Here is a 27,963-nt window from a genome sequence, read left to right on the forward strand (position 1 = left end):
AATTTCCAGAAGGTCAGGCCCTAGGGTCAGTCTTCTGGTCCGTGCCCATAGCAACCGGGCCCGGCCCTGCAGAGAGAGTTATTTTTAGAGCGCTTTGGGAATTTTCCAGAGCATGGATACGTTGGAGACGGTCTTCCTGGCGGGGTCAGAAGTCCCTCCTGGGAAAAGCTGGCTCTGACCTTGAGGTTGGCTAGGCCTAACTGCCCTGCCGCCTCCGTCACAGCCACCTGTGCCTTCGAGCCCTGGAATCCGCACACTGGGTGGCCTCAGAGCCCCAGCACGTGTTCTAGAACCGGGGGCTGCCCACCCCCGGCCCCCCACAACCCCACCAGAGCGGCACCCCCAAGAAGGAGCTCTTCTGAACGACATTCCGCCATCCCCGCGGCCTCCGCGGCGCCAGGGGGCGCTGTGGCGCTCGGTCAGCTTCTCTCTCGGAACCCCCAGCCGCTGGCCCCACCGGCGGCGGCGGCGCGATGGGCTCGGAGGTGGCGCAGCTGCTGGAAGCCGCCGACTTCGCGGCTCACAAGCACCGGAGGCAGCGGCGGATGGACCCCGAAGGGACCCCCTACATCAACCACCCCATCGGTGGGCGCGCAGCCCCGGGGGGAACCTCGGCGGCGCGGGGGGGTGGGGGGCGGATGACGGGGTGGGTGGGATCGTGCACCTCATGGAGCACCCACTCTGCACCCCACATTGGGGGTGCTGACGCCTCCAACAATCCGGGGTGTGGGGTGTGGGTGTGGGGTGTGCACGGCTGTTCCCTGTGCACGATGGACACTCAGAGTGCAGGACAGGTCCGAGGACACCCCGTGAGTGAGGGGCCCCCTCTGGCTCCAGAAAACCCCAGCAGCACCCGCGGGCTGGGACCCCCCCAGCACCTCCCCCCCTCCCCCCAATCCGGTCTGATTTCCTGCTTTGCCCGGCAGGGGTGGCTCGGATCCTGACCCACGAGGCGGGGATCACTGACATTGCGGTGTTACAGGTAAACCCTCCGCCCCCCCATTCAGCCCTGGGCACCCCCCCCCCCGGCCCCGCCTGGCGCCGCAGGGCTGAGCGGGGGCCCGTCCCCAGGCCGCCCTGCTCCATGACACGGTGGAGGACACGGACACCACCCTGGACGAGCTGGAGCTGCGCTTCGGGGCGCAGGTGCGGCGGCTGGTGGAGGAGGTGACGGACGACAAGACGCTGCCCAAGCTGGAGAGGAAGCGGCTGCAGGTGGAGCACGCCCCCCACAGCAGCCCCGGGGCCAAGCTGGTGAAGCTGGCGGACAAGCTGTACAACCTGAGGGACCTGAACCGCTGCACCCCGACGGGTAGGAGCCTGTCCCCTCCCTGCCCCTCACCTGCTGGGAGGGGACAGGGAGGGCCCATGGGGGGGGGGGGGTTGAGGAGGAGGGGACAGCCTCCTGGGCGTTCTGGTCCATTTTCTTAAACGAATCCCCACACTGATCTGCTTGCATCGGGCAAAAACACCGAGGAGCTGGGCCCCCAGGACAAGGCCCGCCACCGAGCCCTCCAGGAAGTGGGCAGAGCCATTGCACGAGTCCGTTTTCTGTCCGTTGCACGAGCAGTTTTCTGTCCGTTGCACGAGTCCATTTCCTGTCCGTGCTGCCATTGCACCAGCCGTTCTCTGTCCGTTCACTTGCAGGCTGGTCGGAGCACCGGGTCCAGGAATACTTCGAGTGGGCGGCGCAGGTGGTGAAGGGGCTTCAGGGCACGAACCCGCAGCTGGAAGAGGCGCTGAAGCAGCTGTTCAGGGAGCGGGGGCTGGCCCTGTGAGCGCAGCCCGGAGCCCGGAGCCCGGGGCCCGGAGCCCGGAGCCGGCATCGCAGATTCCAGCCTCATCGGACTCATTCTCCAGCCTTTGGGCGCCTTCTCGACCCTTCGCGGTTCACTCAGCCCAGCGGCCCCCAAAAACATTTGCCCTTTCTCGCCCTGAGGGTTCTCCTGCCAAAGTAAACTGAGCCTGGATGGTGGGGGTCGGCCGCACCCCGTCCACGTCGGATGCATCCACTGCCCTGCAGGCCTTGGGTCTGTTGGCCATTTTTTTGCAAAAGTGGGATTTCTGGTCCCCCCCCCCCGGGGAACTTGGGCTTAGATGGACGCTCGTTTCAAAGTCGTTTTTGGAAAATAAAGCATTTCCGGTCAAGTCTGAGCTGCTGCTCCTTCTCCAGACGCTGGAATGGGGAACCCGCAGGTGGGATTCCCGCCCTGAGCCAGGTCCCTCGGGTCGAGGGCCTTCACCTCAGCCCGGTTTCCTATCGGTGAGAAAGGCGGGCGGTGAATTCCCAGGGCTCCATAGCACAACGTGTTTGAAGGCGCCTGACGGATGCTCCATGAACGGGAATCGTCCTCCTTGGGATAGGCGATTGCCCGCGGGCTTGCTCCAAGCTCCGGCCCAGCCACAGGATAGGCCCGCGTCGCAGCCTGTCACCTGGTTACTAAGCTACGGTTGCTCCGGAAGCGGCCCCTCCCACCTCGCCCGGGTGGGCGGGACCTGGCGGCTGCGGCGCTGTGAGTGACACGTGCATTGGGGGCGGGCCTAGCGCACGAGGAGTTTTGGGGTCTAAGGAGCCGCTGAAGTTTATGAGCCCCTTGGGAAGGGTGCACTTGGGGGGCCCTTAGCTCACAGCCACTTCTTTCTGGGCCAGGATGGTTTTCCACCCAAAGCAGGCCCAGTGCACTCTCTGCGGGGGGGGGGGGAAGGTAAAGGGCAACAAAATGATGACTTTAAAAGGAAATGAGTTTTGCCGTGGTTAGAGCCTTGATCCGCCTCCAGGAGGATAATGAGTTCGATTCCGTTTGATAATGGGTTTGCCTTGGCTGGTTCAAGGGTCCCAGTTTCCATTCTGATCAAGGACACATGCCCAGGTTGCAGGCTCCCCGCCCTGATTTGGGAGGTTAACGGAGGCGGGGAAGGGGTATGCTGGAGGCAACCAATTGATATTTCTCTTTCTTTTTTAAAAAATATATCTTTATTGATCTCAGAGAGGAAGGGAGAGGGAGAGAGAAACATCCATGATGAGAGAGAATCATTGGTCGGCTGTCTCCTGCACGCCCCCTACTGGGGATCGAGCCCACAACCTGGGCATGTGCCCCTGATTGGGAATCGAACCTGGGACCCTTCCGTCCGCAGGCTGATGCTCTATCCACTGAGCCAGGACTGATATGTCTCTTTCATATTGGTGTTTCTCCGACTCTTCCACTCTAAAAAATCAATGGAAAAAACTGATTAAATTTTTATAAAATAGCAGGTTTGATCCCTTGTGTGAGAGGCAAACAATTATTGTGGCTCTCTTCCATCACAATTTCTCTCCCAACCCCACTCCCTCTTAAAAAAAAATTAATGGAGCTGAAACCGGTTTGGCTCAATGGATAGAGCGTCGGGCCTGCGGACTGAAAGGTCCCAGGTTCGATTCCAATCAAGGGCATGTCCCTTGGTTGCGGGCACATCCCCAGTAGGGGGTGTGCAAGAGGCAGCTGGTTGATGATTCTCTCTCATCGATGTTTCTAACTCTCTATCCCTCTTCCTCTCTGTACAAAATCAATAATATATATATATATATATATATATATATATATATATATATATATATATTTTTAATTAATGGAAAAATATCCTTGGGTGAGGATTAAAAAAAGAAAATCAATGGGGGGAAGTATTACCTCTGGTGAGGATTAACAAGAAGGAAATGAGTTTCGGGACAGTCCCTGAAAAACCCATCAAGTTCACAAGTTCAGTGTAATCCTCTTACCTCTTAAGGCAGTGCCAGGTGCAGTACCTTTTAGAGATTGAGGATTGTTGTGTGTGTGTGGTTGTTTTTTTAAAATATATTTAAATATATTTTGTTGATTTTTTACAGAGAGGAAAGGAGAGAGATAGTTAGAAACATCAATGAGAGAGAATCATCGATCAGCTGCCTCTTGCACACCCCCTACTGGGGATGTGCCTGCAGCCAAGGTACATGCCCTTGACCGGAATCGAACCTAGGACCTTTCAGACCGCAGGCCAACGCTCTATCCATTGAGTCAAACCGGTTTCGGCTGGTTTTTTTGTTTTGTTTTGTTTTTTAGTTTTTTCAGGGGATGGGATTACAATATTTTAAAACATTATTTACCAAATTTTAAAAACAATTCTGCAGTGTTAAGTGGTTTCAAATTAAGTTTCAGGATATTTTTACAAACAAAAACCCTTTCTGTTCCTTCAGAATGAAAATTTAGAGACCATCAGGAGGTACTTGAGGTTTTACAAACCTCACGTGTTATGTCATGTTCTTTATAAATAATCAGATGATTGGGCTGGGGAGGGCAGGGATCACTCTCATTCAGAATAAGAAGCTCAGAGATGCCCAAGCAGGTTTGGCTCTGTGGATAGAGCGTCAGCCTTCGGACTGAAGGGTCCTGGGTTCGATTCCAGTTAAGGGCATATGCCCATGCTGCAAGCTTGATCCCCAGTAGGGGGCGTGCAGGAGGCAGCTGATCTCTCTCTTCCTCTCTGAGATCAGTAAAAATATATTTTAAAAAAAAGCTCAGAGATGTGAGAAGACTCATTAAATATTAAATAGATCACGTAGTGACAGAATCAGGACCAGACCTCTCTGGGTCTGCCATGGTGCTGGGCCCCGTGACTAGACAAGAGTGATCTCAATCCTGGTCATTCTAACCACTGGACAGAGTAATGATCAAGTCTGAACTAGCTAGTGGATTTGGACTGTGAGTCTAAGGCTCCTTAGATAAACTGTTTGACCGGAGCCAATATAGAAGGTACTTTTTTTTAATTAAAAAAATTTAAGCACCCCTAATCGGTTTGGCTCAGTGGATAGTGTGTTTGCCTGCAGACTGAAGGGTCCTGGGTTCGATTCCAGTCAAGGGCATGTACCTTGGTTGCAGGCACACCAAACCGGTCAGGGTCCTCCCTTCTTTTTTAATATGTTTTCATTGATTTCAAGAGGAAGGGAGAGGAAGAGATAGAAAGATCAATGATGAGAATCCCTGATCAGCTGCCTCCTACATGCCCCACCTGGGCATGTGCCTGACTGGGAATCAAACCGTTGACCTCCTGGTTCATAGGTCAACACTCAACCACTGAGCCACACCAGCTGGGCCAGCTCTCCCTTCTTCATGGAAACAGGATGGTGGGAGGAGAGAGGAAGGGAGAGGGATAGAGAGTTAGAAGCATCGATCAGCTGCCTCCTGCACACCCCCCTCTGGGGATGTGCCCGCAACCAACGCACATGCCCTTGACGGGAACCGAACCCGGGACCTTTCAGGTGGCCTGAAGAACTCCACTGTCTCCCCGAAACTTCAGGCAGCAGCTTAGCAGGCCCAGTGGCTCTCCCTAAGGGCCCCACAGCAAGCTTTCCCCTAAAATAATGGTACTCACCCACTTATTTTGTTAATCCCCACCTGAGGGTATTTTTCCACTGATTTTTAGGGAGAATGGAAGAGAGAGGGAAAGACGGAGAGAAACATTCAGGTGAGAGAAACACATTGATTGGTTGCCTCCTGCATGAGCCCTGACCAAGGCCCGGGCCGGGGAGGAGCCTGCAACCAGGGTACATGCCCTTGACCGGAATTGAACCCGGGACCCTTTGGTCTGCAGGCTGATGCTCTATCCGCTGAGCCAAACGGGCTAGGGCAAATACTGTCTCCCAAACCTGTCCTTTGCATTTTAACCCCGATATCTCCCGCCATACAGAAAACCCTGGATATTTCGTGGTATAATCTTTCTTTCCCCTCGTTGTATCATTTCCCTTATGATTATGACCCTCTTCGGTTTCCTGTCATGTTTATAACCGGGCCTTTCCATACCAGAGGTTTGAAAAGATCCTGTATTTTCTTCAGGAACTTTATAGTTTAACTTTATTAAAATAATACCCCTTTTATCCTAAATCCCCAAATATCCCGTCCATTGGCGGCTCCCACTCCAGGCGACACGCGCTGAGCGTCCTTTGGGGGGTCCCCAAGGACACGTGCCGGCTGCCCCCCCACCCCGGACCCCCCAGACTCATCAGGACTCAGATTCGCTTCGTACTCTCACACGTTTACTCTTCCAAGTGAACTTTAGAGCCTGCCACATTCCAGAAAGTACCCAAATCACACGGGGACAGCATGAACGAACGGGCTGGGTGGAGAGAGCCAGAGTCTATACGGGAAATGGACGTGTGTCATCTGGGTCAGCTTACGGGAAGCTGCTAGTGGGCCTTCCACGGACACACTCAGATTTTACGGGTCGGCCCTCCTGTCGGCTGCCAAGGACAACTGCCGCTCTCTCTTCTCCGCCGCCTGCCCGCCGCGGGGTCAGCCGGCCGGGACCTCCCCAGTAACGGGAGCCCTCGGCCAGTTTCCGGCCTGAACCGGAACGCCCGGAGTCGGCCCCTTTAGGACGCCATAACCCGTTGGTTTCTCAGAGACCTTTGCCCAGAGGAACCCGTCTCTTTCTAATCTGAAGAGTCTTGATAAGGGAGAGATCGTAAATTCTGCCAAATGCCGTTTCAGCGTCTATAGAGACTATCACAAAAGGCTCTCTATCGATCGAAGCCGAGAGGAAGGCTGCTGAGCAGCCACGGGGCCCCCGTCACCCACATGTCCCTGGGCCCCGGGCCAGGCCCCGGATTCTCCCGGAGACGCCAGCCCAGGCACAGGGCGCTGTGGAGACGCACCGAGTCACAACCCCCCGTGGCTGGAAGGGGCGGGAAGGGGCTGGCGGGGACCACGGTGTGCAGAGGACGGACAGGAACCAGAGAGGAGTCCCCAGTGGGGAGGGCCCCCAGGCCCTGGCCACCATTCCCCAGAGCACACACAGACCAGGCACCCCGTCTGAGCTGGGGTTTCTGCCCCCGAAGTGTCCTGACCTCTGGCCACGCTGCAGCCCCTGGCCAGGGCGTGCGGGCAGGGAGCACTCAGAGCGGAGCCCTCACAGGAAGCTGCCGGCTCCCGGCCCCACCCCCTCCTCCCAGCACCCCCTGCTCCTGCTCGCCACCCCGGGACGCAGTCCCTGCACGACCACAGGATCGCCCGGGACCAGCGACCCCGAGGCTGGAGGTGACCCCTCCAGCGCCCCCACCTCTCCTGATCCTCCTCCATCCCATTTCGGGAAAAGGATGGGTGCTTGAGCCGGTGCCCTACGGGGCGGCCATTCACCCCAAAGCCGGGGCGGGTCCTGCCCGTTCTGACCAGGGCCTTCTCTCCCGGGGCTCACGGCGTCTGCCCTGGCCGCCCGGCACACAGAAGCCACAACAGCACATGGGAGCGGGGCCGGGCTCAGTCCGTCAGTTCTGAGAGGCCGATCGGGACGGGGGCCCCGGCGCGGCTGGTCCGCCCCACCTGATGCCGGCGGCGGCTCTGAGGACGGCTTCCCCTCGGCCACGGAGCCCTAGCCCAGGCGCAGGCGGAAGGTGGCCACCTCCATGGGCTCCAGGGACACGTCGGTGCTGTTGGAGGGCGAGGCCAGCGGGTACAGCAGCGTCAGCGAGGTCGGCTGCAGGAAGCCCACGTCCAGGCCGTGGAAGAGGCTCCCCAGGGCCACCTGCGTGGAGAGGGGGGAGGGGGGTGCTGGGTGCTGACCCGCCAGGGGGGCGGCTCTTCCTCCAGTGCCTGCTGTGCCCGCCAGCGGCACCGTGCCCGCGAACACAGGCGGGTCTGCCCCAGGCTCAGGCTCACCGGGCTGTGCTCAGCCCGGGCCTGGCCTTGGACCTGAGGTCGGGACCACTGCGGGGAGCTCCTGGGGGCCAGGGGCCATGTCTTAGTCCTCTTCTGAGGCGTTTGTGGGTGCCGGCTTAAACAACAAATACAGTTTGGCCGAAACCGGTTTGGCTCAGCGGTAGAGCATCGGTCTGCGGACTGAAGGGTCCCAGGTTTGATTCTGGTCAAGGGCATGTACGTTGGTTGCGGGCACAACCCCGGTAGGGGGTGTGCAAGAGGCAGCTGGTCAATGTTTCTCTCTCATTGATGTTTCTAGTTCTCTCTCTCTCCCCCTTCCTCTCTGTGAAAAATCAATAAAATATATTTTTAAAAAAATACAGTTTGATGGTTTTGGGGTTTTTTTTGTGTTTGTTTTTTGTTAATCCTCTTCCATTGATTTTTTTTTGGGGGGAGGATAGAAAAGAAAGGGAAAGACAGAAACATCCATGTGAGAGAAACACATCAATGGATTGCCTCCTGCATGAGCCCAGAACAGGGTCCGAGCTGGGGAGGAGCCTGCAATTCAGATATCCGGAACTGAGCCCGGGAGGGACCCTTGGGTCCGCAGGCCAGCGCTCTGTCCGCTGAGCCGCACCGGCCGGGGTGCTGTGTCTGACGGACATCCCTATTCGTGAGCAGTGGTCCAGCTAGAACCGTTGTTCTCGTCTAGAACTTGCCCCACCGGGCCTCCGTAGCTTTGAAAACAAATGTCAGCAGCTTCCACTTTTCTAAAATACCCAGTGACCCCTGCCCCCGCCCCGCCGCCGACCGCTGCCTGACCTCACTGCAGCCTCACCCCCTCACGCCTCCCGTTCCCAGCTGCCCCGCCCCCCCGCCTCCTCTCCTCGGCCCCCCCCACGCCAGGGCCCTGCGCACCTTGCCTTGGCTTGTGGTGCAGTTGAAGCCCAAGTTCTTGGCCTCAAGGCCGCAGTCGAAGCCTTTGCGGTGCAGGATGAGTGCGGCTTCTGCCGAGGGCAAGGAGGGCTCATCCTGGTGACAGACAGCACCAGGCAGTGAGGCGGGTGCTCCCTGAGCTCGTAGGTGCTCCCCAAGCTCACAGGTGCTCCCGTGGGCTCACACACAGGGGCTCCCGGGGGCTCACAGGTGCTCCCCGGGCTCACAGGTGCTCCCCGGGCTCACAGGTGCTCCCCGGGGGCTCACAGGTGCTCCCAGAGGCTCACAGGGGCTCCCCGGGGGCTCACAGGTGCTCCCCAGGGCTCACAGGTGCTCCCCGGGGCTCACAGGTGCTCCCGGGGCTCACAGGTGCTCCCCGGGGGCTCACAGGTGCTCCCCGGGCTCACAGGTGCTCCCCGGGGGGGCTCACAGGTGCTCCCGGGGGCTCACAGGTGCTCCCCGGGGCTCACAGGTGCTCCCGGGGGCTCACAGGTGCTCCCCGGGGCTCCCCGGGCTCACAGGTGCTCCCCGGGGGCTCACAGGTGCTCCCCGGGGCTCACAGGTGCTCTCCGGGGGCTCACAGGTGCTCTCCGGGGGCTCACAGGTGCTCCCCGGGGGCTCACAGGTGCTCCCCGGGGCTCACAGGTGCTCCCGGGGGCTCACAGGTGCTCCCCGGGGCTCCCCGGGCTCACAGGTGCTCCCCGGGGCTCACAGGTGCTCCCCGGGGGGGCTCACAGGTGCTCCCGGGGGCTCACAGGTGCTCCCCGGGGGCTCACAGGTGCTCCCCGGGGGCTCACAGGTGCTCCCCGGGGCTCACAGGTGCTCCCCGGGGGCTCACAGGTGCTCCCCGGGGGCTCACAGGTGCTCCCCGGGGGCTCACAGGGGCTCCCCGGGCTCACAGGGGCTCCCCGGGCTCACAGGTGCTCCCGGGGCTCACAGGTGCTCCCGGGGCTCACAGGGGCTCCTGGGGGCTCACAGGTGCAGCAGCACTTCCGCCTGAAGGCGGTGCTGGGACAGAGGAGCGGGGTGAGGACGGGCCGGACTGGTCCCGGAGGTCCGGGCTGGGCGGATCCTCACCTCGGCCTGGAGCGTGCGCAGGTTGAGCAGGTGGAAGTCGCAGGGCAGCGAGGAGGCCAGAGGCTGGAAGGGGCGCAGGCCGGGCGCCGGGGGCTGCCGCTGGGCCACGGGCAGGGCGAGCACCGGGGCGTTGAGGTGCACGGAGGTCAGGTGGCTGAGAAGGGACGGGTAGCTGGTGGAGCGGCCGTCTGGCACCTGCAGGATGGGCCCGAGATGCGGGTGAGGGGACTGAGCCAGGGGGAGGGGGAAGGTGAGGATGAAATACAACCAGGCCAGCCAAAACCGGTGTGGCTCAGTGGATAGAGCGTCGGCCTGCGGACTGAAGGGTCCCGGGTTCGATTCCGGTCAAGGGCATGTACCTTGGTTGCGGGCACATCCCCAGTGGGGGTGTGTGCAAGAGGCAGCTGATCGATGGTTCTCTCTCATGGATGTTTCTAACTCTCTATCCCTTTCCCTTCCTCTCTGTAAAAAATCAATAAAATATATATTTAAAAAAAAAAAAAGAAAAGAAAAGAAATACAACCAGGCCAGTTCCTCTGGAAAGAGCTTCCCTGATGGGCCTGGATACAGGGGTTCCGGCTCCAGGGCCACTTCACACCGCACGCCACTGGGAAAGGGCTCCTTGCCGGCCGGCGTGGCTCAGTGGGTGAGCACTGACCTAGGACCCAGGAGGTCACGGTTCGATTCCCGGTGGGGGCACAGGCCCTGGTTGCGGGCTGGATCCCCAGTGTGGGGCCTGCAGGAGGCAGCCGTTCAGTAATTCTCTCTCAGGATTGATGTGTCTCTCCCCGTCTTCCTCTCTTGAATAAATAAAATAATAAGTAAATAAAACACAAACGGCCCTCACCTCGCCGCCCGGGGAGCGGCGCTCCAGCAGGAGGCGGAAGCGGTTGCGGGTCCGCTTGTTGTCCTTGAGGCCCTGGCCCAGGCCGCGGTTGTCGTCCTGCATCAGCCGCCGGTCCAGGATCACCTCCAGCTGGCCTGCGGGAGCACCGGCGAGTCCCCGGACACACAGTGACCTCAGGGGAGCCCGGCCACAGAGCCCGGGGAGCCGGGGTGCGGGTGGGGGTGGGGGTGGCCGGAAGCCGAGTCCCTGGGAGGAGAGAAGCCCTGGGACTGGAGCTGGGAGGGGTGGGGGGGTCCCTGAAGGGCTGGCTTCGGAGTGGAGGCCCGGCAGATCTCGGCCCCGCCCCGCCAGTGTCTCCCTGGCAGGAGGGGGGGCGGGAGGACAGCCAGGCAGAGGCTGGGAGGAGGGTCCTCGGGGTTGCCCAGGGGAACAGAGACGGCAGAGAGGGCCTGGGCTCGCGCTCTCTCTGAGAGACACTGGGGACGGGGCGCACTGCGGAGCAGACATGCGGTGCTGGGGGGAGGGTTTTACCCAGCGCCTGCTTTTTGAAGGCCCTCCGGGGGGTTTTCCCACACACATGGCCCTCCGCCTCTCCCCCCTCCCAGCCCCGGTTCTGATGTGGGAGGTCCCGCAGCCTTCACCAGGCAATCAGGGAAAGGGGGCCAGAAAGCCTACAATGGCCTCCTGGCATATAAAACAGCCATGTCTTAGTCCCTGGCTGGACAGCTGTTCAGAGCGTCATCCTGACATGCCCAGGTTGCGGGTTCAATCCCCGGTCAGGGCACAGACAAGAATCCATCGATGAGTGCACAAATAAGTGATAGAAAGAATTAATATTTGTTTGTTTTTTCTTTTTCCCTCCCCCCTTTCCCCCTCTCAAATGAATAAAAATAAATAAGTAAAACAGCCCTAACCGGTTTGGCTCAGTGGATGGAGTGTCAGCCTGCGGACTGAAAGGTCCCAGGTTTGATTCCAACTAAGGGCATGTACTTTGGTTGCGGGCACATTCCCAGTGGGGGGTGTGCAGGAGGCAGCTGATCCATGTCTTTCTCTCATCGATGTTTCTGACTCTCTATCTCTCTCCCTTCCTCTCTGTACAAAATTAATAAAATATATATATTTTTTAAAAGTATCATTCTCATTTTTTAATGACCATGAGTAGGAAGACAGTACGTGTTTTTCTCCTTTGCTAAATAATTCATTCCAACACCAATGCCCTTCCCAATGGTCCCTCTCCCATCCCCGGCCGGAGGGGACTGCACACCCGGGCTGAGAAGCCATGTTCAGCCCGGCTGTGGTGGCTCAGTGGATTGAACGCCATTCCATGGACCGAGAAGTCCCGGGTTCGATTCCCGGTCAGGGCACATGCCCGGTTGCAGGCTCGATTCTGAGCAGGAGGTGTGCAGGAGGCAGCTGATCCATGCTTCTGTCTTATCACTGATGTTTCTATCTCTTCCTCCCTCTCCCTTCTTCTCTGACATCAATTAAAAATCTTTTTTTCTTTTTTTCTTCTTTTTAAATATGTTTTGATTTTTTTTACAGAGAGAAAAAGAGAGGGATAGAGTTAGAAACATTGATAGGAGAGAAACATCAATCAGCTGCCTCCTGCACACCCCCTACTGGGGAAGTACCTGCAACATGGATGTACATGCCCTTGACCGGAATCGAACCCAGGACCCTTGAGTCTGCAGACCGACGCTCTATCCACTGAGCCACACCGGTTAGGGCAATTTTTTTTTTTCTTTAAAAAGAGAATCACTGTTTGATATCCTGATGGCTCTCGAGGGGCACTCACCCCCAGGCGCCTCCATTGGGGGGGTGACAGAGGCGCCTGTGACTGGCAGCTGTAATGGCTCACCCCTATGAATGGGGGACAGGACGGGGGCGGGTGCGAACTGGAAGGAGAGGGGGGACTACAGAGCGGAGAGGCCCTGGGGCAGCATGTGCCTCCTTTCCCGCCCTCCGCCCCACGCGGCTCCCGCTCCCGCTCACCGTCGCCGAGGCTGGAGACGCCCAGGGCCTGCGCCGTGTGCAGCGTGAGCCGGTTCCGGGCGTCCTGGATGTAGGCCATGACGGGCATGGGGTAGAAGTTGGCCTGCAGGGGCAGCTTCCGCAGGTACCGCCGCGGCTGCACCTGTGGGCACGGCCAGCGGTCAGGGCACCAGGCCGGGCGTGGACCCGGGGGGCCCGGTCTGGGGGTCCCTGGCCTCTCGCCTGGCTCCCCTTCTCCATCGGGGACGCCCGGACCTCGCCCCCGGGCCCGGCGGCACCTGGAAGCCATTGAGGTCGGTGAAGAAGGCGCCCCGGCTGTCGATGTCGGTCTGGAGGCGCAGCGCCAGCTCCTTGTTGACGTAGTCCCGGATGTCCACCAGCGACGACGCGTCCAGCGACAGTCCCTCCACGCCTGCCGGGACCCGGACAGAGGGCGCGTGTGAGGCCGAGCGAGGCCGAGTGTGCCACCCGGCGTCTCCCTGGACGACCTTTCTGCCCAGAGTCAGTGAAGCCCCAGCCCTGCCTCTCACGGTCCCTGGTCAGCAACAGCCCCCCCCACTCCCCACAGGAGGAAGTGAGTGTCACAGCCCCAGGCCCACGCCTCCTTCCCCCTCCCCCTCCCCCTCCCCCTCCTCCCCTTCCTCCCCCCACTCCTCCTCTTCCTCCCCCTCCCCCTCCTCTTCTTCCTCCCCCCACTCCTCCTCCTCCCCCTCCCCCTCCCCCTCCCCCCCTTCCTCCCCCCACTCCTCCTCCTCTTCTTCCCCCTCCCCCTCCTCCTCCCCCTCCTCCTCCCCCTCCCCCTCCTCCTCTTCCTCCTCCTCTTCCTCCCCTTCCTCCTCCCCCTCCCCCTCCTCCTCCCCTTCCCCCTCCCCCTCCTCTTCTTCCTCCCCCCACTCCTCCTCCTCCCCCTCCCACTCCCCCTCCTCCTCTTCCTCCCCTTCCTCCTCCTCCTCCTCCTCCTCTTCCTCCCTCTCCCCCCCTCCCCCTCCCCCCCGCCGTGGGCACCTGGCAGGTTGTAGAGCCGGACCTCCTGGTGGACGTGCTCGTAGAAGGCCGCCACCTCCGAGAAGAAGGGGCCCTCGGTGACGCGCAGCACGGGGGGCTCCTTGGGGACGTAGGGCTGGCAACGAGCGGGTGGCACTGAGCCCGGCGCGGAGCAAAGCGGGGACACACACACACACACACACACACACACACAGGACCAGCCCAGGGCCCGGCGGGAGCGGGCAGTGACCCGAGACCCCGCTGAGCTGGGCCAACCCCCCCCCCCCCCCCGTGAGCCCCTGTGCCTCCCCCACCCCTCAGGGGCAGCCGGGCGGCCGTCCCCGTCTCCTGCGCTGGGGAGGGCGGCCCCGCCCGGGTTCCCGGCCCCTCGGCACCTGGGCCTCGCCGTCGGGCAGGAAGAGGTAGGCGCCGCTCTTGTCCTTGGACGTGCGGGTGCCGTAGACCAGGAACTGCATGTCCACCCGCTGCTCCCGCTCCTCGTCCGCCCTCCGGACGCTCTGCCGAGAAACACAGCCCTGACCCCTGGCCCCCGCCGGCGTGTCAGGCCTGCCCCGGGAGGGCGCGGACCAGTCCCCCCGGGGCCCCCGGTCCCCGAGGCCGCTGTCAGCCGATGGCGGCCCCCGCTCCCCGGCCCCCTGGCCCCCGCCGGCATGTCAGGCCTGCCCCGGGAGGGCGCGGACCAGTCCCCCCGGGGCCCCCGGTCCACGAGGCCGCTGTCAGCCGATGGCGGCCCCCGCCCCCCGGCCCCCGCACCCCGGCCCCCTGGCCCCCGCCGGCATGTCAGGCCTGCCCCGGGAGGGCGCGGACCAGTCCCCCCGGGGCCCCCGGTCCACGAGGCCGCTGTCAGCCGATGGTGGCCCCCCGGTCCCCCGGCCCCCCGGCCCCCGCACCCTGGCCCCCCGGTCCCCGCCGGCATGTCAGGCCTGCCCACGGGAGGGCGCGGACCAGTCCCCTGGAGCCCCAGGTCCCCGAGGCCGCTGTCAGCAGATGGCGGCCCCCCTGCCCCCCGCCCCCGCCGGGCCTCACCTTGAGCAGCCCCCCAGTCCCCGAGGCCGCTGTCAGCCGATGGCGGCCCCCCGGCCCCCCAGCCCCCGCCCCCGGCCCCCGCCCCCCGCCCCCGCCGGGCCTCACCTTGAGCAGCCCGCTGGGGCCCGAGAACCAGGCCTGCAGGTAGCGGTTGCTGAGGGCGAAGTCGCCGGGGCCCGAGTCGCTGACGCGCAGCGGGAAGGCCTCGTGGCGGCTGACGGCCAGCTTGCGGCCCTGCAGGTAGACGCGCACGGAGGCGGGCAGCGTGCGGTGGGCGTCCAGGCCGGCCTGCAGCTGCAGCACGCCCAGGCCCAGCGCCGGCAGGCGGATGGGCACAGACACCTACGGCGCAGGGGGCGGGGGGCAAAGGCACAGCCGGCGTCAGTGGGGGCGCAGGCCTGGGGTTCGGGTGCTGGGGCCTCCGTCCCTCCCCTGCAAGGGGGGGTGGTGCTACTGTCCCCGTCAGACTGTCATGAATCTCAAATGACACTGGAGAAACTACGAGGTGGCAAACCCCAAAGCTGAGGTCTGCTGAGCCCTGGCCAGTTTGGCTCAGTGGATAGAGCATTGGCCTGCGGACTGAAGGGTCCCGGGTTTGATCCCCGGTCAGGGCTCATTTCCGGGTTGCGGGCACAATCCCCTGAGTGGGGCATGCAGGAGGCAGCCGATCCATGATTCTCTCTCACCATTAATGTTTCTTTTTCTTTTTTTCTTTTTTTCAATATATTTTATTGATTTTTTACAGAGAGGAAGGGAGAAGGATAGTTAGAAACATGGAGGAGATAGAAATATCGATCAGCTGCCTCCGGCACGCCCCCGACTGGGGATGTGCCCGCAACCAAGGTCCATGCCCCTGACAGGAATCGAACCTGGGACCCTTGAGTCCGCAGGCCGACGCTCTATCCACTGAGCCAAACCAGTCAGGGCATCATTGATGTTTCTCTATCTCTCTCCCTCTCTGAAATCAATAAAAATAAAGAAGTAAATATTGCTATTTAAAACAAATAAATTAAAAAAAAAAACAAAGAGCCGAGACCGGTTTGGCTCAATGGCTAGAGCGTCGGCTTGGGGACTGAAGGGTCCCGGGTTCGATTCCGGTCAAGGGCATGTACCTTGGTTGCGGGCATATCCCCAGTGGGGTGTGTGCAGGAGGCAGCTGATCGATGACTCTCTCTCATCGATGTTTCTAACTCTCTATCTCTCTCCCTTCCTCTCTGTACAAAATAAATAAAATATACATAAAAAAAAAACAAAGAATCTCTTGCTGAAAGAACGAGTGACAGGCAACACAAAGCCACTCTCTCCAGGGCTAGTCCAGACCTCGCCTTCCTCTGGGCAATCTCTCTCCCCAGACCCTGTCCCCTCCCCGGGGAGGGCGGAGGCGGGCGGAGGCGGGTGCTGAGGGGCGGAGGCCAGGAGGCCAGGGTCACCTGGTACACGTCGGGGACCATGTCGGTGGCGGACCTCCAGTGCGGGCTGAGCTGCACGGCCAGGGGCTGGCCCTCGTCCGACAGGACGCGCACCCGCGGCGAGCTGACCAGCAGGGTCACCAGGCTGAGCCGCTCCTGGTCCAGCGGGTTGAAGAGCACCACGTACCTGCGGGCGGAAGGGGAGCTCGCCAGCAGGCCTGTGCGCCCGGGGCAGGTGTGGGAGAGGGGGTGGGGGGTCAGGGAGCGGCTCCGCCCTGGGCACAGCCTGGTCCGGCCCACCTGGGCGAGGCGTCCAGCTGGATCAGCGTGGGCTCCGGCAGGGCGTCATGGTTTAGGCGGGTGTCGTCCTGGAATTAAACGGTGGGAAGGCCCTAGCTGGTGTGGCCCAATGGATAGAGCGTCAGCCTGTGGACTGAAGGGTCCCAGGTTCGATTCCCAGTCGAGGGCACATGCCCAGGTTGCAGGCTCGATCCCCAGAAGGGGGGCGTGCAGGAGGCAGCCGATCCATGATTCTCCCTCATCATGGATGTTTCTCTCTCTCTCTCCCTCTCCCTTCCTCTTTGAAATCAATAATAATAAAAAAAAAAGTATTTAAAAAATGATGGGCAGGGAACAGCCATTATGGGGCTCATCCTGCCGCCTCCCCACCCGTGTCCAGCTGCACTCGCCCCCGGACAGGGCAGGGAAGGGGGACAGACCCTCAGCCCCTGCCTTGGGGCCGAGCAGGGCAGGACGGACTCACGGTCTGCAGGAAGGGCGCCTCGGGGTCGAAGCGGTAGGCCTCCTTGTCCCCCAGCACCAGGTAGTGGGCGGCGTTGACGATGACCTGCTTCAGGCTGACCAGGGAGCGCAGCAGCCTGGGGCGCGAGAGGGACCGTGGGGACACGACCTCACACGCTGTCCACGCGGCTCCGGGCGGCCTGCCCACGGGCCCCCGCACGGCCTTTCTCTGGGGTCGCGGGGGGATGGGGCCGCACCTGACGCCGTAGTCCACCACCACGGCCTCCTTGGCGGTGCCGGTGATGGCGTCGTGGTGCTGGAAGAGCCCCAGGGTGCGCCGGGCCTCGGTCAGGAGGGCGAAGTTGGAGAGCGGGTACTGGCTGGCCAGGCCGGAGCGGCGGGCGTGAGCAGCTGCCAGGCTGTAGAGGATCTCCGCCCCGCTGTGCAGAGAGGGGAGTCAGCGCCCGTCCGCCCGTCCGTCCGCCCGCCCGTCCGTCCGCCCGCCCGTCTGTCCGTCCGTCCGACCATCTGTCCGCCCGTCCGCCCGTCCGTCCGTCCGCCCACCCGCCCGCCCGCCCGCCCGTCCGACCATCCGTCGTCTGTCCGCCCGTCCGTCCGCCCGTCCCTCCGCCGTCCGCCCGCAGGCCTCCAGGGCCCCCTCCGCCTCCCCCCCAGCCGCTCACCGCAGGTGGGCCTCCAGGACGCGGTCCAGGCTCTTGTAGAAGGGCCGGGAGGTGTAGTAGCCGGTCCAGTAATGGTCCTCGCGGTCGGCGTAGGAGAAGAAGTCCCCGCTCAGCACGGGGAACCCCGGGGGCTGGGCCCCCGGCTCCACCCGCGTCCTCTTGTACAGGGCGTCGAAGTAGTCCGAGAGGGTGCCAAACTGGGCCTGCGGGGACCCCGGGAACCCGGCCCCTCAGTGCTATCAGTGCCATGGCGCCTGCGCAGGCCCTGTCCCTGCCGCCCTCCGGCCCCACGCCCCGGCTGGGGGCCTGGGAGGGAATTCTGGGAGACGAGAAGGACAAACACCGCACGATATCGCTTATCTGTGCAATCGAATGAACAGAATGAATTGACCAACAAGATAAGAGGCACAGGACAGCCTGACACAGCTCGATGTGGGGCTGGGGGGACGAGAAGAGACAAACCAAAGAACTTATATGCTTATATGCACAGCCCATGGACTCGGGCAATAGGGTAGGGAAGACCTGAGGGGGGGTGGTTTAAGGGTTGGGAGGATGGGGGTAAAGAAGGGGAAAGGAGAAATATCTATTACACTAACAACAATAAAAAGTTTACTTAAAAAAAATAAGAAATATGGCCCTAGCCTGGTCGCTCAGTGGATAGAGCATCAGCCTGCGGACTGAATGGTTTTGGGTTCGATTCCGGTCAAGGGCACATGCCCAGGTTGTGGGCTCGAACCCCAGTGGAGGGCGTGCAGGAGGCAGCCGATCCATGATTCTCTCTCATCGTTGATGTTTCTATCTCTCTCTCCTCCTCCGAAATCAATAAAAATCTATTTTAAAAAATTAACATTAAAAATAATAAAAAAAAAAAACAGAGTATGGCCTTAGCCTGTTTGGCTCAGTGGGTAGAGCATCAGCCTGCAGACTGAAGGGTCGCAGGTTCAATTCCGGTCAAGGGCCCGGACCTCGGTGGCAGGTTCCCCCTCCCTGGTCGGGGTGCGAGCAGGAGGCAACCCACCGATGTGTCCCTCTCACATCGATGTTTCCCTCCCTCTCCCTTCCACTCTCTCTAAAAGCCGATGGAAAACTATCCTCGAGGATTGAAAAACACAATAAGTACGTAAATAAAAAATGAACCTTTAAAAAGAGAGGAGAGAGAAGCGAAGCCCGGGGGGGCGGGGGCCGCTCGGAAAGGCTCACCTGCACGTGCAGGTCGGGCTGGCCGTTGAGGAAGTCGAAGAGCCGCTGGTAGTTGAGGAACTGGGCGTCCCACTCCTGCGGCTTGTCGTAGCGGAAGTCGTCGCCCAGCGGCACCAGCAGCACGTTGGTGCGGAAGAGCCGGGACTTCTTGCGGTACTGGTCCAGGAGCAGCGCCGCCCTGCGGGGGGGCCCGGAGGCTGAGCAGGGCCCCCGGCCCCCTCCCCGCACCCCCCCTCCCTCCGGCAGGCAGGTGCCCGCCTCCGGGGCAGGATCCGGCCTGGAGCCCGGCGCTCTCCGCGGTGCTGACCGGGAGAGAGAGGCCTGGCCTGGGCCGGGCTGCGGGGATGGCTTCCGTCTCCTGCCCCCACACACAACAGACCAGTCCTCCTGCCCTGTGATCCGCCTTCAAACACACCAAAGGCCCGAGACCGGTGTGGCTCAGTGGATAGAGCATCAGCCTGCGGACTGAAGGGTCCCTGGTTCGATTCCGGTCAAGGGCATGTACCTTGGTTGTGGGCACATCCCTAACAGTGGGTGTGTGGGAGGTGACTAATCGATGTTTCTCTCTCATCGATATTTCTTTTTTTCTTTTTTAAATATATTTTACTGATTTTTTTTTTTTTTTTTTTTTTTACAGAGAGGAAGGGAGAGGGATAGAGAGTTAGAAACATCGATGAGAGAGAATCATCGACCAGCTGCCTCTTGCACACCCCCTACTGGGGATGTGCCCGCAACCAAGGTACATGCCCTTGACCGGAATCGAACCCGGGACCTTTCAGTCCGCAGGCCGACGCTCTATCCACTGCGCCACACCGGTTTTGGCTATAATGATTTTTCTTTAACTAAGAGAAACAGTAAAGGAAAGTCCTGCCTCCGCAGCCCGAGCCCCGGGGTGTGTTTGGATCTGGAAACAAAGGGCCCCTTTCTCTCCCTCCGGTCACGTGCGCTTCCACCTCCCGATGGACGACGCGGAAACCGGAGGCCGCAACCCGAAAACCAGTCCGACCTGTTGGATCCGTGAGGCCGGACTGGTTCTGGCTAAATGGCCGTTTCTGATCGCTCTTAACCCGCACGCTCCCGGGGGGCCATTTCAGGCACAGGGACTGTCTCGGGGTCCCCAGTGCCGGTCCCGGAGGGGACGAGCCTGCTTTCTGGGGGGCTGGCGGCTGCTGGGCAGCACCCCCCGCACCTCTGACGGGGAGTTCCGGGACACGGGGGGTCCCGGCTGCCTGAGGTCACGTCGGGCCGAGGGTTGGAAAGAACTGTCTGAATCTGGGAAGTATCTCCCTCCGAGTCAGTCACGGGGCTCTGACAGATCGTGAGGACAAAGGGGGGCGGGCTCACTTAGGAAATACGGCCACGCGGGCCCCTCCACTCTCCGGGGAGACTCGGCGCCCGCTCCCCTCGCGCGAAGCCCCCCCAGCGGAGCCCGGGCGGGCGGGCGGGCGGGCGGCCGTACCTCTCGGCCACGTTGGCCTCCGTGATGGCGCGGGGGGGCACCTTCCAGGGGCAGTTGATGCGCCCGCCGGGCAGGCGTTTGAAGTCAAACTGGCAGCAGATCTTGGGGTCCGGGCCGCAGGTGTGGGGCACGTCGTAGCTGTAGAAGGGCATCATGTGGCAGAGGATGTCTGTGCTCGAGTCGGCGTCTGCGGGGGACACGGCGGGCGGTCAGCCCCCGGCCGGCCGGCGGCGTCGGGAGCTGGGCACGGGGGCACCCCCGAGGAAGGGGAGGCTCGGCCCTGGCCGGTGTGGCTCAGTGGCTGGAGCGCCGGCCTGTGGGTTCGATTCCGGTCGAATGGCATGTACCTGGGTTGCAGGCTCCGCCCCGGCCCCGGCCCCGGCCCTGATCGTGGCACTGCAGGAGGCAACCCATCGACGTGTTTCTCTCACATCGATGTTTCTCCCTGTCTCTCCCTCTCTCTTCCATTCTCTCTGAAAATCAATGAGAAATATCTTCGGGGGAGGATTTAAAAAAAAGGGGAGGACGGGGAGGCTGAGAGGATGGGCAGGCCAAGGGTCAGAACGCAGGGAAGGCTCAGAGATACACGGCTCAACGTGATCGCCACCTGCCCTGAGGGACAGACAGAGCGCCTCCGGGGCCCCGTCCTGAGGCCCCTGGGCTTCCCACTCAGTGCCACCCCCCCTCCCCGGCCTTACCCCAGCTCTGCCTCCACATGAACTCCAGGCTGTGGGTGGCAGCGAAGTGCTTCTTGACGGCGTAGTGCACCCTCTGGATCAGCATGCTGGTCAGGTTGGCCCGGCGCAGCAGGTAGGCCATGGTGGGGCTGTGGCCAAAGGGGTCCACGGCCCAGCCCGAGCGCGGGGTCACCCCTGGGCGGGGGGACGGAAGCCAGGGCCCTCAGCACCCCCGCCGGCCTCCTGGGCCCGGCCCGGCTCCCGTCCTGCCAGCACCCCGGCTCTGGGTGGGGGAATCAGCGCACAGAGCACCACCGTCTGCCAAGCCGGCACCTCACAGCCCCGGCCGCCCTCGGGGCCCAGCTCACCGAGATTCCTCTCCAGCCACTGGTGGCCCTCGATGAGCTGGTCGATCAGGGCGAAGTAATGGGAGTTGGCCTCGTCGGGCATCACCCAGCCCCCCGTCGCCATCTCCAGCTGCCCGCTGCCCACCAGCCTGCAGGGAAGGGCTCACACTCAGCAGGTGCGGGGTGCGGGGTGGGCATCGGGGGGGGGCGGGGTATCTGCCCAGTCTGGGACCTGAGGGCACTGGCCTCACTGAGCCGGCTCACACAAACCTGGGACCAAGGGGACAGACATGGCCTCCTTTCCCGCTGGCCAGCGTCCCTGCTGTCCCTGTCCTGCTGACCTATGGACGCCACCTGAGCGCCCAGGGGCCTGGCTCCTGGCTTTCTCTTCCCCGTGCTCACAGAACTCTGACTTCTCCTCACACAGAGACCCTACAACCCCTTCCTCCCATCTCACCTGGGCCCGCCCACCTCATCCAGGCCCCTCCCACCTCATTCTCAGCCCCTCCCATCTCATTTCGGCCCCTCCCACCTCACCTAGGCCCCTCCCACATCATTCTCAGCCCCTCCTACCTCATCTCGGCCCCTCCCATTTCATCATGACCCCACCTCATCTCAACCCCTCCCACCTCACCTCAGCCCCTCCCATTTCATCTCAGCCCCTCCCACCTGTCAGCCCCTCCCACCTCATTCTCAGCCCCTCCCACCTCACCTAGGCTCCTCCCACCTCATTCTCAGCCCCTCCCACCTCATTCTCAGCCCCTCCCATCTCATCTCAGCCCCTCCTACCTCATCTCAGCCCCTCCTACCTCACCTCGGCCCCTCCCATTTCATCATGGCCCCACCTCATTTTAGCCCCTCCCACCTCATCTCAGCCCCTCCCACCTCACCTGGGCCCTTTCACCATCACGCCTCGCCCCCGCCATGCGTCCCCTCGCCTCTCCTGCCACAGCTTTAGGGAAACCCGCCCACCCGTCCTGGGCCCAGGGGTCAGCCCCCCTCGCCTCCCGACAGCCAGCCACTGGCCTCCGCACGGCGGCTTTCTTCTGGGCGCTGATGTTGTCCCACCACTTGGCGAAGAAGGAGACCTCGGCCCAGAGGAAGCGCCGCCGCGGGTCCTCCTGCAGCTTGGTCACCATGCTGTTGAGGATGTGCTGGGTCTGCTCCGCGTAGTACTTGTCGAAGGTCTTGATCCAGCCTGGGGAGCGAGCGGCACGGGGCGCCCTGAGGACGCCACCCCCTCTTCCACCGCCCCCCCTCCCCCGGCCACCGGAAAGCCCGCTGGGCCCGGCCCGCGTGGCTCCGTGGTGGAGCGTCCCCCTAGGAACCAGGAGCTCACGGTCTGGGTCACGGTCAGGGCACAGGCCCAGGTTACAGGCTCAATCCTCGGCGCGGGGGGTGCAGGAGGCAGCTGACCCATGGTTCTCGCTCATCACTCTCTCTCTCCCTCTCTTAAATCAATAAAAAAAATATTTTTTTAAAAGCAAGTCCGCCCTAACTGGTTTGGCTCAGTGGATAGAGGGTCGGCCTGCGAACTGAAGGGTCCCAGGTTCCATTCCGGTCAAGGGCATGGACCTTGGTTGCGGGCACATCCCCAGTGGGGGGCTTGCAAGAAGCAGCTGATCAATGTTTCTCTCTCTCTCTCATCAATGTTTCTAACTCTCTATCTCTCTCTCTTACTCTCTGTAAAAAAATCAATTTTATATATATATATATATATATTTATTTATTTATTTTATTATTATTATTTTTTTAAAGCAAGCCTGTTGCAAAGACCGGTTTGGCTCAGTGAACAGAGTGTCGGCCTGCGGACTGAAGGGTCCCAGGTTCGATTCCGGTCAAGGGCATGGACCTTGGTTGCGGGCACATCCCCGGTGGGGGGTGTGCAGGAGGCAGCTGGTTGATGTTTCTGGCTCTCTATCCCTCTCCCTTCCTCTCTGAAAAATGAGCCAGCCCGCCCCCCCCCCCCCCCCGCCCCCGCCGGCCGGGGGCGCCCGGCCCTCACCCGGGTCGTTGTGGGAGTGCGGCACCACGAACACCTGCAGGTCCTCGGCGTCCCAGTCGTGGGGGCCGTAGGCGATGTCGAAGCCCTGCTTCCACACGCCGCCGTCCACGTTGTCGAAGGGCAGCTCCTCTGCCACGGCCTGCATCTGCGGGGCAGGCGCCGGCGGCTCAGGGGAGGGCGTGTCCGTCCGTCTGTCCGTCCGTCCGTCCGTCCGTCCGTCCGTCCGTCCCCCCCTAACCCCGCCCCCGGCTCCGGCTCTTACCTGCAGCCCCGGCTTCTGGCCCCGCCCCCCCAGGGCGAACTGGCAGTCTTGCGGGGAGACGGAGAAGAAGCTGGGCCGGGGCTCGGGCGGCACCACCCAGGAGCCGTTGGCCGTGTGGTAGGGCAGCAGGCCGGGCGCGCCCTCGGCGGCGTTGTTGGCCGTCAGCTCCAGCACCGACTCCTTGATGTGGCTGATGATCTCGTGGTTCTCCTCCAGCAGCTGCTCCAGCTGCTCGATGCGGTTCTGCAGCACAGAGATTTGGCTCTGCCGGAAGAGCAGAAGCGCGGTCACCCTCCGCGCCACCCTCCGCCTCGGGATGCCCAACTCTGACCCTGGCCGGGTAAGGGACGAGGTGCGAACACCCGGGAGGACTGCAATCTAGCTTTAAGAGGCCGAGGTTTCGCCTCACATGCCTATCACATGCCCGCAAGGACTGCATCTGGGCTCCGTGGGAATGCACGGTGCCATCCGTTAGCAACAGCTGCCGAGAATCCCCAAGACCGCCCTAGCCAGTGTGGCTCAGTGGATAGAGCACCGGCTTGCGAAAGCTCCCGGGTTCAATTCCACCCAAGGGCACATGCCTGGGTTGCGGGCTCCATTCCCAGTAGAGGGCGTGCAGGAGGCAGCCGATCCGTGATTCTCTCTTATCATCATCGATGTTTCTCTCTCTCTCTCTCTCTTTCCCTTCCTCTCTGAAATCAATACAAATATATAAAAATAAAGAAGTCTCAAGACAGCCAAAACCAGTTTGTCTCAGTGGACAGAGCGTCAGCCTGAGGACTGAAGGGACCCAGGTTCGATTCCGGTCAAGGGCATGTACTTTGGCGGCGGGCACATTCCCAGTGGGGGGTGTGCAGGAGGCAGCTGATCGATGTTTCTCTCTCATCGATGTTTCTGACTCTCTACCCCTCTCCCTTCCTCTCTGTAAAAAAGCAATTATTAAAAAAAACACAAAAAAACAAACTCCTGCCGGGACCGGTTTGGCTCAGTGGATAGAGCATCAGGCTGCGGACTGAAAGGTCCCGGGTTCGATTCCGGTCAAGGGCACGTACCTTGGTTGCGGGCACATCCCCGGTAGGGGGGTGTGCAAGAGGCAGCTGGTCGATGATTCTCTCTCATCGACGTTTCTAACTCTCTGTCCCCCTCAATTCCTCTCTGTGTAAAATCAATAAAATATATTTAAAAACAAGACAAAACAAAGACCTCCTAAGCCAGAGCAGCAGTCCATCGTGCCACTGCCCCCTCCTCCTCCTGGAAAAGCTGCCCCGGGAATGAATGCTCCTGTCCTGCCTGGGCTGCACGTTCCCGTCTCGGATGGGCGCTGCGCCCTGCGGCCGGCCGGCGGGCACCTCGGGCGCCCGGGGCGCTCACCCGGGGGAAGTTCCCGCCGTGCTGGTGCCGGGCGGGGTCGTGCTGCACGCGGTCCAGCATGAGGTAGAGCGAGAAGACGGCCACGCAAAAGACGGCCGCCCCGCACACGGTCACCTGCTTCTTCAGCTTCATCCTGGCCTCCGCGCGCACCTGCAGGAGGGAGGGGCGCGCGCTCAGCTCCCCCGGCCGACACCCCCGTGGGGATCTGGCCACCCGAGGCGCCGATGAGATCCCAGGAGCTGCTCCCAAGGGACATCTGTTTGCCCGGCTCACACCGGGGGATCTTACTCTCTCTCTCTCTCTCTCTTTTCTTTTTTTAAAAAAAATATATTTTATTGATTTTTTACAGAGAGGAAGGGAGAGAGCTAGAGAGCTAGAAACGTCGATGAGAGAGAATCATCGATCAGCTGCCTCCTGCACACCCCCCACTGGGGATGTGCCCGCAACCAAGGTACATGCCCTTGACCGGAATCGAACCCAGGACCCTTCAGTCCACAGACCAACGCTCTATCCACTGAGCCACACAGGCTTCGGCTCTCTCTCTCTCTCTTTTTTTTTTTTTTTAATATATTTTATTGATTTTGTACAGAGAGGAAGGGAGAGAGATAGAGAGTTAGAAACATCGATGAGAGAGAGTCCTCGATCAGGTGCCTCTTGCACACCCCCTACTGGGGATATGCCCGCAAACAAGGTACATGCCCTTAGACCGGAATCGAACCTGGGACCCTGCAGTCCCCAAGCTGACGCTCTATCCACTGGGCCAAACCGGTTTCGGCAGGATCTTACTCTCTTGGCTGAGACGCAGACTGTTATGGGCATTTCCTTAAGTTATTGTCAGGTGATTCCGAGGCGACAGGCAAAAGCTGTGTCTTAGATACACATTCACCAAAAAGGCAGATGTGTTATCAGTACGGACTCTTACCTTTTACCCAGGGGTCCGGGCAGTGGGACTTTGATATGTAAATCCAGTCAAGCCCTAACCGGTGTGGCTCAGTGGATAGAGCATCGGCCTTCGGACTAAAGGGTCCCAGGTTTGATTCCGGTCAAGGGCATGTACCTTGGTTGCGGGCAAATCCCCAGTCGGGGGTGTGCAGGAGGCAGCAGATTGATGTTTCTAACTCTCTATCCCTCTCTCTTCCTCTCTGTAAACAATCAATAAAATATATATATTTTTTAGAATCCAGTCAAGCACCCAGGAATGCTGGAGCCTACTCCAGAATAGCAAATAAGCTCCTTTGATCCTAAGTTCTGGTGATAACCCCCTGGTATTTGAGAGAATATAAAATAAACTTGCTGCCGAGGCCGGTTTGGCTCAGTGGAAGAGCGTCGGTCTGGAGACTGAGAGGTCCTGGGTTCGATTCCAGTTGGGGGCGTGTGCCTTGGTTGCGGGCACATCCCCGGTGGGGGGTGTGCAGGAGGCAGCTGATCGGTGTTTCTCTCTCATCCATGTTTCTAGCTTTCTATCTCTCTCCCTTCCTCTCTGTAAAAAAATCAATAAAATATATTTAAAAAAATAAAATAAACTTGCTTCGTCTGGCTCTGGGTCCCTGTCCCCTCCATCAGAGAGGACAGCATCCCACCTGGCTCCCAGCGTTTTCTATCTCCGTGTCTGGTCTCTTTTCTTTCTTTCGTTTCTTCATCCCCAGCTCCTCTACACAGGAACTGGATGCTCGCAAGAGAGAGAAACACCTACATTTGTCCAGCTCTCAAGAAGAGCAAGGAGCAGGGAGTCCCAGCGCTGAGGGTGCGCCCTCACCCACCCCAGCGGGATCTTACTCTCTCTGCGGAGACACAGACTTGTTATCTGAGGCTGGTCTTGCCTCGCCCGCCTCAGGAGAGCAGCTTTCCCTTAGGGAGAAGCAGAATCTCTCTCCACCCTGGCTGAGGCTATAAAAAAAACAAACACGCGAGATACCAAACTTCCCAGCTCTGACTCCAGAGGTCACCGTGCAACCTCCTTCCTGATGACAAACAACCAGCCTCCCTGGGGGAAGGCAGCGGGCACAGCGGGTGGGCACCCAGGCTCCGTGACCACGTGGGTCTCGTGCCAGAGGAATAAAAAACAGCTACTATCTATTTGGATTTAAAAGACCCAGAGAGACTTACAGGAAAGCCTTCTTTCTCCCTGAAATTACAGAATGGATTTCAAAACAAGCAGCTTCTGTGTCTCACACAGACCGAGCCCTCTCGCCCTTTCCCCGTTTAGTTCTGATGCCGCAGGAGGTCGCTTGCACGCTCTGCTTGGGCAGCAAGTAGGGGACCCCCCCCCTGGGAGGCCGGCAGTGATGGATGCTGAGGGGATCCCCAACCCTGGGGAGGGAGTGGACAGGCTGGATTGGATTGCAAGGTTAACTTGGGGCGGCCAGCGCCCGCCCGCTGCCCCCCACCCTCCACAGGCCCCCCACTTGCCTGCTCCGTGCAGAGAGGCCGCTGGCTGCCCGGGAGCGCTGTGGCCGGTGCCTCCTGCCCCACTTAGCCGACCGGACTCCGCTCAGAGGCCTCCGGGCAGTATTTTTAGCCTTTGGGAGGCTGGTTCCGGGCCAAAGGGGGTGGAGCTGGAGAGAGATACACGGGTGGGTTCACCCGGGAGGCAGGCAGGCAGGCACCGGCGCCGGGTCCGCCAGCCCCTGACCCGCCTCATCCCGTCCACTCTGCAGGTCCCGGGTCCGAGACAGTTGCCCGGATGCGGGGCGCCGGCTGCCTCCGACCACGAAGGGGGCCCGCAGGACCCTCCCCCGTGTCCGCCCGGCGGGCATTACCGTCCGCGGCCGGCCTCGCGCCGCTCCGGGCCCCGCGGGCCTCGCGCTGCCCCCCGCATCCCCGAGGGTGGCGGCCCCGCGCCTGGCAGCGGCGCAGGGAAGGCGGCCGCCCGCCCAGCGGTCACCCCGACTCCTCCGCGCGCCGCAGCCGCGCTCCCGCGGGGCCAGGGCCGCCGGCGCGCTCCCCTGCGCCCGCCCGCTCGGCCCTTCCTCCAGCGGCCGCAGGCGGAGCTGCGTGCGGGGCGGAAACAGCCCCGCGCTTCCCTTCCGCCCCGAGTCTCCCTTCCGCCCCGAGTCTCCCTTCCGCCCCGAGTCCGGCCACAGTGCGCAGGCGCAGTCCTGGCCCGGCCCGGGCGCGCAGGAGAGCGGAACCTTTAGGTGCAAAGAGCAGAGAGGACATCCCTCCTTGGATGCACCCGCCCGCCGGCTCCGCTCCAGAGAACCTCACGGGGATGCTACTTTTTCAGGGCCCAGGGGTGCTGCCTCCTGTGGGTGCAGAGCATCCGCCCCTGTCCTTTCCCAGCTGG

General features: G+C 61.3%; 2 protein-coding genes across 10 annotated transcripts; one reads left to right on the forward strand and one right to left on the reverse strand.

Moving 5' to 3' along the window:
- Positions 1-129: 129 nt before the first annotated feature.
- Positions 130-2,148, forward strand: HDDC3 (HD domain containing 3). The gene is made up of 4 exons (XM_084869319.1): positions 130-585; positions 927-982; positions 1,072-1,312; positions 1,648-2,148. Exons 1-4 carry the CDS (start codon positions 474-476, stop codon positions 1,776-1,778), a joined length of 540 nt encoding a protein of 179 aa, XP_084725445.1. The 5' UTR covers positions 130-473; the 3' UTR covers positions 1,779-2,148.
- Positions 1,703-27,678, reverse strand: MAN2A2 (mannosidase alpha class 2A member 2). Of its 9 annotated transcripts, none has more exons than XR_014793625.1 (25): positions 27,437-27,677; positions 27,087-27,232; positions 24,678-24,827; positions 23,307-23,570; positions 23,045-23,189; positions 22,066-22,237; positions 21,061-21,188; positions 20,714-20,887; positions 20,016-20,202; positions 18,557-18,734; positions 17,357-17,559; positions 16,931-17,113; positions 16,696-16,810; positions 16,233-16,300; positions 15,954-16,119; positions 14,629-14,865; positions 13,872-14,019; positions 13,498-13,612; positions 12,771-12,904; positions 12,493-12,634; positions 10,501-10,634; positions 9,654-9,848; positions 8,559-8,672; positions 7,326-7,527; positions 1,703-3,206 (listed from the first exon to the last, which is right to left on the reverse strand). XR_014793625.1 is itself a non-coding variant. In XM_084869046.1 (25 exons), the coding sequence occupies exons 3-24, from the start codon at positions 24,807-24,809 to the stop codon at positions 7,375-7,377; spliced, it is 3,480 nt and encodes a 1,159-aa protein (XP_084725172.1). In that variant the 5' UTR covers positions 24,810-24,827; positions 27,087-27,232; positions 27,437-27,678; the 3' UTR covers positions 1,703-3,206; positions 7,326-7,374. The 9 variants fall into 9 exon arrangements, 6 of the variants coding, with proteins under 6 accessions (XP_084725172.1, XP_084725174.1, XP_084725175.1 ...); XM_084869046.1 differs by having other exon boundaries at positions 13,872-14,012; positions 27,437-27,678; XM_084869048.1 differs by having other exon boundaries at positions 13,872-13,994.
- Between the last annotated feature and the right edge of the window lie 285 nt (positions 27,679-27,963).

The sequence above is a fragment of the Pipistrellus hanaki genome (assembly GCF_964339955.1).
Source record: "Pipistrellus hanaki genome assembly, chromosome: 21".
NCBI lineage: Eukaryota > Metazoa > Chordata > Mammalia > Chiroptera > Vespertilionidae > Pipistrellus > Pipistrellus hanaki.

Bases quoted from the DNA above. Each gene is read 5' to 3' on its own strand.
- MAN2A2 (XM_084869046.1), bottom strand. From the start codon at position 24,809: ATGAAGCTGAAGAAGCAGGTGACCGTGTGCGGGGCGGCCGTCTTTTGC. The intron at 17,560-18,556 runs GTGAGCCTTTCC...GGGTCCCCGCAG, and splicing joins AGCCCGACCTGCACGTGCAG to GCCCAGTTTGGCACCCTCTC. The intron at 16,301-16,695 runs GTGAGTCCGTCC...GTTTAATTCCAG, and splicing joins AGGCGCCCTTCCTGCAGACC to GACGACACCCGCCTAAACCA.
- HDDC3 (XM_084869319.1), top strand. From the start codon at position 474: ATGGGCTCGGAGGTGGCGCAGCTGCTGGAAGCCGCCGACTTCGCGGCT. The intron at 586-926 runs GTGGGCGCGCAG...TTTGCCCGGCAG, and splicing joins CTACATCAACCACCCCATCG to GGGTGGCTCGGATCCTGACC. The intron at 1,313-1,647 runs GTAGGAGCCTGT...GTTCACTTGCAG, and splicing joins GAACCGCTGCACCCCGACGG to GCTGGTCGGAGCACCGGGTC.